General features: G+C 43.5%; 1 protein-coding gene across 1 annotated transcript in view; it reads left to right on the top strand.

Moving 5' to 3' along the window:
• Positions 1–28: 28 nt before the first annotated feature.
• Positions 29–13342, top strand: part of aldh16a1 (aldehyde dehydrogenase 16 family, member A1) — a 29917-nt gene continuing 16603 nt past the window's right edge. Inside the window, exons 1-9 of the mRNA XM_034190467.1 lie at positions 29–283; positions 5509–5608; positions 5904–6030; positions 6233–6390; positions 11111–11188; positions 11342–11529; positions 11663–11821; positions 12071–12229; positions 12562–12718. Coding sequence (XP_034046358.1) covers positions 194–283; positions 5509–5608; positions 5904–6030; positions 6233–6390; positions 11111–11188; positions 11342–11529; positions 11663–11821; positions 12071–12229; positions 12562–12718 — 1216 coding nt within the window. The 5' untranslated portion in view covers positions 29–193. The remainder of the gene's footprint in view (positions 284–5508; positions 5609–5903; positions 6031–6232; positions 6391–11110; positions 11189–11341; positions 11530–11662; positions 11822–12070; positions 12230–12561; positions 12719–13342) is intronic.

The following is a 13342-nucleotide window of genomic DNA, read 5'->3' as shown; positions in this document are numbered from 1 at the left end:
CCGGGTGAAACCATCACCGGCCAAAGGTTCCGGAGCGGTTCTTTCACGCAGGCAGTGAGGGTTCGTGTGGCACGGTGGTTTGACGTGCAGACTGATATTTACTTTTCTCTTCTGAGTCAAAGTTTTTACGATTTTCTGCCGCAGAACACCTACTCACATTTATTACTTAACTTTTTTTTGTTTTTTAACTATTATGGCTGGTAGCTCTGCCACGACAGTGTACGATATCTTTCAAAGCATGGAATACGGACCAACATCAACTTCAAACACTTCGACCGCACAGGTAACGCTAATTAAATAGTTTTAGGGCACAGGAAGAATACATACCGAGTTTTCTTTTCTGTTTTTCTCGGGTGTAGCAGCTTCCTCTTATATCTTGTGAATTTCATTAGCTGCTAACTCACGAGGTACACGTGACTGTACAGTAACTTATGAGTTGAGGGAGGTGGTGGCGTAACAGCTTGCACGTTGGACTGAGATGCCAGCGACTCAGGTTCGCTTCCTGATCGCAGCCACGCTCTCGACTGGCACTCTTAACAACAGTGCTGGGGTGGAGTGGGAGACACGTGCCGTGTCACCTTCTGGAAATAAGTTCTTTTTCTGCTGTGGGGTTGCCACAGCAGATCAATCGTGTATCTTCCTCTGTCATGTTCTCCCTCAGCACATCCATTTGGCCTCCCTCGTCTCCTCCTGCCTGATGGCTCCATCCTTAGCATCCCTCTCCCTATATCCCCTGGATCCAAACCATCTCAATCTCGCCTCTCTGACTTTGTCTCCAAACCGTCCCACCTGAGCTGTCCCTCTGATATGTTCATTCCTAATCTTGTCCATTCTTGTCTTCAGCTCTGCCTTCAGCTCTGTCTTTTTGTTAGTGCCACCGTCTCTAAACTGTACAACGTAGCTGGTCTCACTACTGTCTTGTAAACCTTCCCCTTCACTCTTGCTGATATTCTTCGGTCACAAATCACTCCTGCCACCTTTCTCCACCCACTCCACCCTGCCTGCACTCTCTTCTTCACCTCTTTACCATACTCTCCATTACTTTGAACAGTTGACCCCAAATATTTAAACTCATCTACTTTCACCACTTCTACTCCTTGTAACTGCACTATTCCACTGGGCTCCCTCACATTCACACACATGTACTCAGTGGGAATGAAAGTCAGTAGAAGCAAGTACTGACTTTCATTCCCCTTCTCTCCAAAGCATATCCTCACCTCTCCAGACTAGACTCAACTTGCTCTCTACTCACTACAGATCACAATGTCATCTGCAAACATCATAGTCCATGGGGACTCCTGTCTGATCTCATCCGTCAACCTGTCCATCACCACTGCAAACAAGAAAGGACTCAGAGCTGATACATGTCTGTTACATACTTCTCTGCCACTCCAGACTTCCTCATACAATACCACAGCTCTTCTCTTGGCACCCTGTCATAAGCTTTTTCTAAGTCCACAAACACACAATGTAACTCTTTCTGGCCTTCTCTGTACTTCTCCGTACTTCTCCAGCAGTATTCTCAGAGCAAACATTGCATCTGTAATTATCTTTCTCAGCATGAAACCATATTGCTGCTCACAGATCTTCACCTGTTTTCTAAGCCTAGCTTCTACTACTCTTTCCCATAACTTCATGCTGTGGCTGATCAACTTTATGCCTCTGTAGTTACTGCAGCTCTGCACATCACCCTTGTTCTTAAAAATAGGAACGAGCACCCTTCGTCTCCACTCCTCAGGCATCCTCTCACTTACCAAGATTTTATTAAACAATCTGCTTAGAAACTCTACTGCCATCTCTCCTAGACATTTCCATGCCTCCACTGGAATGTCATCTGGACCAACTGCCTTTCCACTCTTCATTCTCTTCATAGCAGCCCTCACGCCTTCCTTACTAATCTCTTGTACTTCCTGATTTACTGTCACCACATCATCCAGCCTTTTCTCTTGCTCATTTTCTTTATTCATCAGCTCTTCAAAATATTCCCTCCACCTTCTCAGCACACACTCCTCACTTGTCAGCACATTACCAGCTCTGTCCCTTTGTCTGGCCAGTCGGTACAAGTCGTTTTCTCCTTCCTTACTATTCAACTTCTTGTGTAGCTCGCAATATGCCTTTACCTTCGCTTTTGCCACTTCTCTTTTCACCTTACACCGCATCTCCTTGTACTCCTGTCTACTTTCTTCATCTCACCGAATATCCCAAAACTTTTTCACCAGCCTCTTTCTCCTCATGCTTTCCTGGACCTCTTCATTCCACCACCAAGTCTCCTTGTCTTCCTTCCACTGTCCAGATGTCATACCCAGTACTGTCCTAGCCGTCTCCCTCACCACATCTGCAGTACTCTTCCAGTTGTCCAAAATTGCTTCCCCTCCAACCAGTGCTTCTCTCACCTGCTCGCTAAATTTCACACAACAGTCTTCCTCCTTCAGCGTCCACCATCTGATCCTTTGTGGAGCTCTCACTCTCTTCTTCTTCTTTACCTCTAAAGTCATCCTACAAACAACCATCCTATGCTGTCTAACAACACTCTCTCCTGCCACCACCTTACAGTCTCTGATTTCTTTTAGCTTGCATCTCCTATAAAGAATGTAGTCCACCTGTGTGCACCTTCCTCCACTCTTATGTTACCCTGTGCTCCTCCCTTTTCTTAAAGTAGGTATTCACCACAGCCATTTCCATCCTTTTTGCAAAATAAACTACCATCTGTCCTTCCCCATTCCTATCCTCATCATCACTCCTTCAATTTCCAACTTCAGACTCATCACCCTGTCAGACACTCGCTTAACCTCCAACACGCTTTTAACATACTCTTCCTTTAAAATGACCCCAACACCATTTCTCTTCCTGTCCTCACCATGGTACAACAACTTGTACCCACCGCCGATGCTCCTGTTCTTACTTCCCTTCCACTTGGTCTCTTGCACACACAATATGTCTATCTTTCTCCTCTCCATCATATCAGCCAGCTCTTTCCCTTTACCAGTCATACTGCCAACATTCAAAGTCCCCACTCTCATTTCCACCCTTCTAGTTGGTTACCCACGTTAAAGATAATCCTCATTTCATGAAGTGTGTGTGTGTGTGTGTGTGTGTGTGTGTGTGTGTGTGTGTGTGTGTGTGTGTGTGTGTGTGTGTGTGTGTGTGTGAGAGAGAGAGAGAGAGACAGAAAGAGAGTGAATCAAAATACCTAAAGGAAAATGAATTCACATGAAACCTGATTTTGGTCTGCAAACACAAAGGGTAAACTCAATACAGCACAAACCGTCTTTTTCGCACATGCGCACAGATAGCAAATACACTGGTACAAGGTAATCTCAGTACATGACACTGGTGACCACATTAGCATCCTGTCTGTTACTCCTTTGCTTTGTTTTGTCTGAGTTGTTTGTTCTTTGATTTCTGTTCTTTCTCTCCTTTTCAAAGTGCTGTGAACTACCTAGAAGTTCCCTCTTTGACCCCCTTGGAGTTGAAATTGCTGAACACTATTATTTTTTTTTTTTATGATGAATTGTGGGTCAACTGCCAGCTGGACTCCTTCTTAGGAAGACATCTTATGTTGTTGTTCATTCAGCTGCTCCCGGTTTTTATGTTCGGGGTCGCCACAGCGGATACAGCCAGATCCGCATTGGTAATTGGCACAAGTTTTACGCCAGATGCCCTTCCTGACGCAACTCTAGTTTCACCTGGAGAAACACACACAGCCACTGGTGTTCCCAAGAGGTCTCCCACCCAAGTACTAACCAGATCCTGCTCTGCTTAGCTTCTGAGATCTGACGGGATCAGGCTGACACAGAGCAGACCGGCTACTAGGAAGACATCTTATGTGGATATTCTCTTTTTTTTTTTTTTTTTTTTTTGCATGTTTGTCAATTTTTTATTGTATTTTGTTCACCTGATTTCTTGTTATTGCTAGTATATGGCCAAAGCAGTTGGTCACCTTGTCTACTTTGACGTTTCTTCCTCAGAAATGCCAGAGGGAGTTTTTTCTTACCACTGTTGGCTGCGTGCTTGTTCAGGGGGGTTGGTAATGTTAGACCAGGCCTTGGGGCGACTTGTGTTGTGATTTGGCACTGTATGAATAAATTGAACTGAATTCTACAGGGGTTGAATGCTTCCTGTCCAGTTACTTGTGAACACACACTTTTGTAATATCTATAGTGTTGAGAAAGTTTGAATATGATTGTTTTGAAGCACAGATGAAGATGAAAGGATTGTATGCCATTGTCTTCATATTGTGTTTTACTGCATTTTCTACAGATCTGAATCATAGTGTAGTTAATATTGCATCCTACAGGTATTTTACTAGTTAAAGACTTATTGGCTTCCTGGCTTCCTGTGCTGATAATGTATTAACACCTTTTTGTTCCTTGTTTACATTCTTGGTATGGCTGTGCAAGCTAATTTAGTGCACAGAATTTCTGTGTGTGCACTTTTAGTGCACTTGTCTCCCTCCTATGAACCTGCTATCACTCCCCACATTCATAAACAGACAGTAGTACTTACTACTCACCACATAGGTGTTTGAGAACATGGATGGCAGCAACTTTCCACAAACTTGTCCAAAAAACACATTTAAAGGAAGAGGAACAAAAAAGCCTCTGACCAAGAATGTGGCCAGACGAGAATCCACATCCATCTAATTTTTCCGACATATAGAGCTTTGTTTACATCCTGAAATGTGGTGGTAGTGCCACATCCACAAAAATACTAAAGGATTATTAACAGAGCACGAAGTCTGTATGGGACAATATCAGGGGAGGTGATGGTCTAGTGGTTAAGGTGTTGGGCTTGAGTGCAGAAGATCATGGGTTCAAATCCCTGCCTGACTGGAAAATCACTAAGGGCCCTTGGGCAAGGCCTTTAATCCCCTAGTTGCTCCCGGTGTGTATTGAGTGCCTTGTATGGCAGCACCCTGACATCAGGGTGACTGTGAGGCATAACTGTAAAGCGCTTTGAGCGTCTGATGCAGATGGAAAAGCGCTATATAAATGCAGTCCATTTATATATATATATATATATATATATATATATATATATATATATATATATATATATCAACACACAAACTTACAGTATTGCCCAAATATGAAAGCTGCTGACGGCTCGTAGTCAGACCTGTTCACTTCACCTCCATGAAGAACTTGCTGGTCCGGTCGTTAGCTGGTAAGCCTTCAGTCTGTGTGTCTTTTCCGCTGCTGTTTAGATGATTATGTCTTCATGTCCGACTTAGTTTTTCTAATCGTGTTTTTAGCTTTCTGGTTTGTAATGAATATGATACACGTTCCGGACCAATTCTCATGGTAACCAGTCTGATATGGGAAAATATCAGACTGGAAATCAGCCAATCAGAGCACGTGTAGAGTTGTAGCCATATAATAAATTGTTTTATTTTGATAATGTTTTTGCACTTAGAATAAACAACTATTTTTATTAATATTGAAAAGTTTGATCATTTTTGTGTTTAATCAATGTCTTGTTTGCTGTGTGTGTTTTCTCTCCCATCAGGCTTGGTTGCACCATCATTCCTGTTCTCTTGGTTTCTTCATTGATGGAAAGTTTGTTCGTCCTGCAGACCGACAGACTCACTCCCTGACTAATTCTAAAGGTAATATCAACCTGAGGTGAGAGTTCATGAATACTCAGTACTGCAGTCAGCTTCTCATGTTTCTAACAGGAATCAATCCTGTTGCAAATAATTAATAATCATTTCTTTAGTTTTATGAACAACTTTAATGTTGACTGAAGAATTTAAACTATAACTGGCCAAACTAAGGCTATAGCCAGCTCCCCCCCCAGGATCAGTGCTGTGATAACTTTACAAGTCACATTTTATTTTTATTTAAAGGACACACAGAGTGAAACTTAACGCATGAAGGACATTTCAATTCTCTGCTTTTTAGGTGAAGAGGTATGTCGTGTGCTCTGTGCTGTTGAGGATGATATTTCTGAGTGTGCCACCTCTGCTGTTAATGGCTACAGGACCTGGAGTGGTCTGTCTTGCAGCCAGAGGTCCAAAGTGATGCTCAGGTACAAGAAAGATGCACAGCTCTACAGTTCAGCAACCTCGGCGATGTTGTGACAAGTGAATGTCAAACATGAAGCCCTAAATTTCACATTGTGTGATTGGAAAATGAGCATGCAGACATGTATAATCAGTGATGTGGGTGTTGGAGCATTGTTATTTTTTCAGGATGGCTATGCACGCTTATTGCTCGTCTTCTGACAACAGGTTGGTGAGCGTTCTTGGGCAGCACTGTCAGTGTCTGGCCCAGCTGTGCGAGCTGTGTGAATCGCCCTGCACTCCCTCCAGTCTGGTCAGGCTGTTGCAGTATTACAGCAGCTGGGCTTATCTTAGAGACACGCACATCTCCAGTTGGACACCACTGGGTGAGGAAATGTGCATGCATAAACAAACCCCCCCACCCCCTTTGCATTTAGCAGGGCAAGTGCAGAATTTTTGGTATCAGTGGGTCTGCAGAATTTCTTTAAGTAACTCCATAAAACCTAGTGCATATTCAACTCTAACATTTAGGGTTATGATAAATACATGTGAGAACCAGTGAATCTGCTATTTTGGGCAATGTTGCCATCTTTTTTCATGCACAAAGATGAGAGCATATAATAAATGAAAACAGGCTTATCAAGTTGCTTGTGACGTCTTGTTGCTCATTGTAGGATCCTGGTGGCCACTAAAGGCAGCAGATGGTTTTTCATTATAGATTTGTGCAAAAGTAGAGCAATATTTTCAGAATGCTAACAAAACACTATCGCAAAAAGACTGGTGTGTTTTGTCCTTTCACGAGAACTGTAATTCCAGTAGTCTGGCAGCGGAAGGGTAAGTGCTGCGACAGTTGTGTTCAAAATAATAGCAGTGTATACAAAAGTGAGTAAAGCTCAAAATCTTTATAATAGCTTCTATTTCCATACATGCAAATGCATTAGGAACACTGAACATTCTATTCCATGTCAAAACATGAAGAAAAATTGATCAAATTTATTACTTTACAGAAAGTGAAGAAAAAGGAATATTAGGCTGTTAAAAATGGTGGTGTCTGCATTTTTCTTTACAAACTCAAATATTTACTGTATATAAACTGAAAAATGCTTGAAGATTTATCTTTCCTGTGACTCACTGACCTAATATTTAGTTGTATAACCACTGTTTCTGAGAACTCCTTCACATCTGTGTTGCATGGAGTTGACCAACGTCTAGCACCTGTGAACACGTATTCCAGCTCAGGATGATTGGACTGCATTCCACAGTTCCTCTGCATTTCTTGGTTTTGCCTCAGAAACAGAATTTTTTTTATGTCAGCCCACAAGTTTTCTATTTCTATTAAGCTCCCGGGATTGGGCTGGCCATTCCTTAACCTTAATCTTGTTGATCCGGAACCAAGATGCTGCTCACTTGCTGGTGTGTTTGTGGTTGTTGTCTTGTTGAAAAACCCATTTCAAGGGCATGTCCTCTTCAGCATAAGGCAACATGACATCTTCAAGTATTTTGACGTATTCAAAGTGATCCATGATCCCTGGTTTGCAATAAATAGGCCTGACACCATAGGATGAGAAAAATCCCCATATCATGATGCTTGCTCCACCATGCCTCACTGTCTTCACAGTGTACTGTGCCATGAATTCAGTTTTTGGGGGTCGTCTCACAAACTGTCTGCAGCCCTTAGATCCCAAAAGAATAGTCTTGCTTTCATCAGTCCACAAAATGTATTCAGGGGTATTATGTGGGGAGTGCAACATATTATAGGCTTTTTAGTCCAGTTCAGTGACCACAGGTCTAGCAGAGGCAGGTATATTAAAGAGTCTGACACCGGGCAGAAACAATCTGCTGTACCAGTCCCATAGGCAGCATGGCTGTATAAGTCTGCTGCTGAAGCTGCTCTTAAGATTGTCCAGTGTCTTATGGGGGAGGGGCATTGTCCTTAATTACCAGCAGTTTTTCCAGCATTCTATCCTCAACCACCACCTCCAGGGTGGCAAGCTTGAAGCCAACCACAAACCCTGCCTGACCAGTTTATTCACTCTGTTGGCATCCTTTGCTTTGATGCCTGCATCCCAGAAAACCACAGCAAAGTAGATGATGCTTACAACAACAGACTGATAGAACATCTGGAGCATCCTGTTACATCCATTAAAGGATCTGAGCATCCTCAGGTAGTAAAGTCAGCTCAGGCCCTTCTTGTAGACAGCCTCTGTATTTGTGGACCACTCCAGTTTATTGACCAGGTAGATGCCCAGATAGTTATTTGATGGGACTAGTCCCACTGATGCAGAGCGGAGAAGGCAGGGGAGATGCAGGTGATTCTCCCCACACCACCTCACAAACTGGTCAACTATACTCATCCTCCCAATCTTTTGTCACACACCCAACTATGGCCATGTCATCAGAAAATTTCTGTAGATGACACGACTCAGTGCAGTACTTAATGTCTGTGGTGTAGGTGGTGAAAAGAAAGGGGGATAGAACAGTTCCCTGGGGGGCCCCGATGTTACTAATGAGACGCTCAGACACACAGCTCTTTCTTAGGCACTGAGACCAGGCAAGATGTTTTTCACAGAACTGGAACTCTCTAAAGGTGAAGAATCAGGTTGAAGAGATGCTGGAGTACTCCACAGAGCTGGCTGGAACACACGTTCAGCACCTGAGGGCTCATACCATCCAGACCAGCAGCTTTCCCTTGGTTTAGTCTCTCCAGCTCTCCCATCATCTGGCTGCCAGTGATTTGTAGTCCAGTCAGAGTCGTAGAAGATGTGGCAGAATCTGTGGTGGATGTCAGCGGGGGGATGAGGGGTGGAAACGATGTAAAGAGGTGTCTGCTGCAGGAGTTGGAGGAGGAGGAGCTGTGAGGATTGTGAGAGAGACCTTAGAGGAACTCAAAGGAACAGTCGGGGTCCGTGGGGTGGGGTGGTCAAACTGGAGTCAGATGTGTTGAAAAACTGGTTTAGCTTATTTGCTAGAAGTATGCTAAACCCTGCCTTTCCCTATGGAGACTGGTGATCTGTTTCATCTGGAGACCGGTGATCTGTTTAATTCCACTCCACACGTCCTTAGCTTTGTTCCTCTCCAATTTGTCCTCCAGTTTCATCCTGTGGGGGTCCTTGCTCTCCTTCAGTCTGTGTTTGACTTCTCTTTGAACCCTCTTGAGTTCTGCTCAGTTCCCTGACCTAAAAGCCCCCTTTTTTCATTGAGAAGGGCCTTCAAGTCACTGGTAACCCAGGGTTTCTTGTTAGGATAACAACGGACCTCTTTAATGGGATGAGTTTCTATGCAGAACCCACTGTACTCAGAGACACAGTCTATAATACCATCTGTGTCATCACCATGTGGTTCATACAGTGCATTCCAGTCAGTAGCTTCAAAGGCACCACGCAGTGTCTCCATGGCCTTGTAGGCCATTTCCTCACAGACCTCACTGTCACTGGTTGCTGCTGGACCACATGTTTGTAGGATGGTGTCAGCAGGACCAAATTGTAGTCTGACCTCCGCAGTGGTGGAAAGTTCATGGAGCTGTTTGCATCTTTAACATTTTCATACAGCAAATCCAATGTCTTCTTTTCTCTTGTGGTGTATTTGACAAACTGGTGGAATATGGGAAGTGTTTAGGAGAGAGGGACATGGTTAAAATCTGTGATAGTGATGAAGGCTCTGGGCTGTTTTGTTTGGAGCTATGCAGTTACAGAGTGGATGATGTCACACACTGCTTCCGCTTTCTAGACGGATGAATATAAATAGTGATGCGATAACACTGGTGAATTGCCTTGGCAAGTAATATGGGCGAAGTCAGATAGCAACAAACTCAATGTTTGGGCTGCAAACACGCTCTTTAACGGAGATATGTCCGGGGTAACACCACCTGGAGTTAACAAGCACAGTAAGCCCCCGTCCTGTCTTCTTACCGCTCGCGGAGTTATCCCTGTCCGCTCAAACTATACGGAATCCAGAGATAGTGATGTTAGAGTCCAGTGTCGAAAACCGAACCGTCTGCCCCTAAAAATCGTTCCACCTTTTGCATCTGCGCATGCATCATTTCGGACCACAGCAGCACGTCTGAGATGGAGTCTCTTCACCCAAAGTGATGAAATGGATTAATGGAATTATTAACCATCAGATGATAAAGGTAAAACCTCTTAAAGCATTCTAAAGTCAGTTTTAAGCAGAAATGAGGCCATTTTAAGCAGAAACGAGGCGGAATTCCGTGACACTTTGAAATGTCAGATGAGCTGTGAACGCAGCAGCTCGTTTAGCCATGGCGCTCTGATTGCTTCTGCCACCTTATATGATGAAATAATATTTAATTTATGTGGAATTGATTGTTGTACAAAAGCGTCATATCTCTCACTGAGATAGATGATGACTGGAGTGCAGTTTGAAGCAGAAACAAGGTGTTAATCTGTGAACCGCGTCATCAGGGGGGATTTTTAGGGGGACCGTTCGGTCTGCGACACCGGTATCTGTTTGTGTAGCCATGTTTCAGTGAAACGCATGATACTGCACTCTCTGTACTCCCTCCGGATCCTGATGAGCACTTCCAATTCATCCATCTTATTTCCCAAGGGCCTTACATTTCCTGTGATGGCTGTGGGAAGGCAGGGTTTAAACATCCTCTTCTTTATCCTCTGATTAACCCCCACTCTGAGATCATTTTAGCTGAGCAGCTTATCATTTTCTGCACTTCTTGTATGTTTTCCCCTCTCCAGTCAATTTTTCCTCAAAGTGCGCTGTTCTTGACAACGTCTGGAATGACCCATTTTACTCTGATTTTCAGAGAGAAATGCACAACACCCAGCGTATGCAACATTTGCTGCCTTCAAGGGCCACCTGTAAGGGTGTAATAAGGGTCACAGAAAGAAAACTGTTTTTTTTTATTTGTTTTGTTTTGTTTTTGTACAGCCTAATGATCTTTTTTCTTCAGTTTCTGTAAAGCAGTAACAAATTTGGTACATTTTTCTTCGCGTTTTGATATGGAATAGAATGTGCAGTGGATTTGCATGTAAGGAAGTAAAACCTATTATAAGAATTGCTTCACTTTTTTAAACACACTATTCTGTTGAACACATTATTATTATTATTATTTCTCTCTCTCTCCCTCCCCAGGTGTGGTGGCAGTAGTTGTCTCTGATGACAGCTCTTTGTATTCCCTTGTTGTCAAAGTGTTTCCAGCGCTGGCAATGGGTAACACACACTCAAAACAAATAAATAAATGAATGGTGTGGTTGTGAGACCCAGAAAATTAGTCTTAAACTAGTACAAAAATCTATATTTTTACTTAAAATTTTTTTCTAATTGTTGTGGGGAAAAACATAATCTATTACTGCCTCCCACTAGGCAACTCTGTCATCATTGTTCCTGGTTGGAGCACTGCTCCTCCAGCTCTCCTGTTGGCTGAGCTTTTTGTGGAGGCGGGACTTCCTGCTGGAGTGCTTAACGTCATAATAGGAGGCGACATGTCGCTGGGTGCCAAAGTCATCCAGAACACTTCCATTAGTTCTGTCGCCTACAGCGGTAACAAGCAGGTGTGTGTCTAACCACAACATGTAAAATGTCTTTAGATTATAAACAAGGTGCTGTATTTTTGTTAAGCACCTAAAATGTCACATCAGTTCAACAGTTTTCTTTGTGTGGCTTTCATAAAAACCTTATTCTCAGGATGGAGTGATGCTGTGTAAGGCCACGGCAGGGATGGGGGTTTCAGTAGCTGTCTCTCCCTACATCAGCGCAACATGTGTCTTCATCGTCTTTGAGTCTGCCGATATCGACAGCGCTGTGGATGCAACCATAGAGGCTGCTTTCAAGAAGAACAAAGAGGTGGTTTAAAAAAAGTATCTGTAGGTGGTTTAAAAAAGTATCTGTATATTTAACGTGCAGAACACACAAAATTGACAGATGTAGTTACATCAAGTGTGTCATCAGTCAGTTCAACATGAAGTCTTCAGTCAGTGATTACCGCTCAGAAGATCAGTTTGTAGCTATACCTTACTTCTTCATACAGCCAAGAAAAGGGCGTAGAAGAAGTAGGAATGATGAGCATATCTCTTCTGTTCTGTCTCCGCTCAGGTCAACTGGGTGTTGTACGTGCAGGAGAGCGTGTTGGACAGCGTGGTGGCCCGCCTAAAGCTGCGAGTGGCGCGGATAAAGTGTGTGCCTATGCGTACTGATGGAGACAGAGAGCTTGTGGATGCTGTAGTACAGGAGGCTCAGCAGCAGGGGGCCATGGTTAGTCACATGCTTTCAATCCTGCTCAGCTGCAGGTTAACTTCAAGGTGGCTGACGTGATGATGCGTTCACTTACAAGATTTAATAAAGTAGGTTAACACTCCAAAAGAGATGACTGATAGTTCAGTTCTTAGTCAAAATAAATTATTATTTTTACACCCTGAGATATGATGGATCCAAAAAAAAAATGGCACTTGAGTATTGTTAACTGTTTTGTATACTTGTCGCGTTACTAATTGTTTCTGATCATTTCAACTCTATATAGTATCAGGGATTACTTAAATTTTCTGACAAAGTTATCACTCACTCTGCTATTACTGGTCACTTCGCAGTTGATTCAGTCCTGCGCTGACCCCACTTTGGGTACCCAGTACCCTCCCACAGTGCTCTGTGGGGTGGCGTCCTCCTCTCCATGTGTGGTCACACCCTCTCCTGGACCTCTGCTTCCTCTCATGACCTTTAGGAGCAACACAGAAGCAGTAACCTTGGGTAAGGATGCAGATAAGTCACCATTGTCAGATGTTCGAGTTGCCTTTGTTGTGAAAGTACAGTATACCGTATCATACTGAAGTATGAATCCTTGGTTTCAAAACATTAATTACTTTATTGTCTCTCACTGTGTAAGAGGCCTATATTAGAATTGCGTGTGTACATCTGTCTGACCATTTGCCCAGAAGTAGGTCTCATGGATCCCTCAGTGGATTTCCTTTGTTGGTGCTGTGATATTGACCTTGGTCTGGTGCCAGTTCCAATCAAGTCAAGGAGCATGCAACAGTACGGTGCACTGCTGCATGCACCACCCTACACAACCACCCCTCCTCTAGTTTTTGGTGTCCTCATCACTTCTACTTCATGTTCAGGAAAATGTGTCACTATTGTACTATAACTCTGGTTCCCAATCTCAGACTTCAGGTACCTCTAACCTGCACAGGTTTCTCTTCCTGCTCTGGCAAAAGCTGAGTGCATTCAGTTGTGCTCAGACACTGGGCTATCGACTGAGCCAAGGACGTGTGTAAGAAAAGATTAGATAGAAAATCTGGAAGTTGGGGGTCCCTGAGGACCAGGCATGGTAAATGTTGCTGTAATTGTTGTTTCCTCACAGTGCAAGTAGTG

This window comes from Thalassophryne amazonica, chromosome 16 (assembly GCF_902500255.1).
Source record: "Thalassophryne amazonica chromosome 16, fThaAma1.1, whole genome shotgun sequence".
NCBI lineage: Eukaryota > Metazoa > Chordata > Actinopteri > Batrachoidiformes > Batrachoididae > Thalassophryne > Thalassophryne amazonica.
This window is presented reverse-complemented; position numbering and strand designations above follow the sequence as displayed.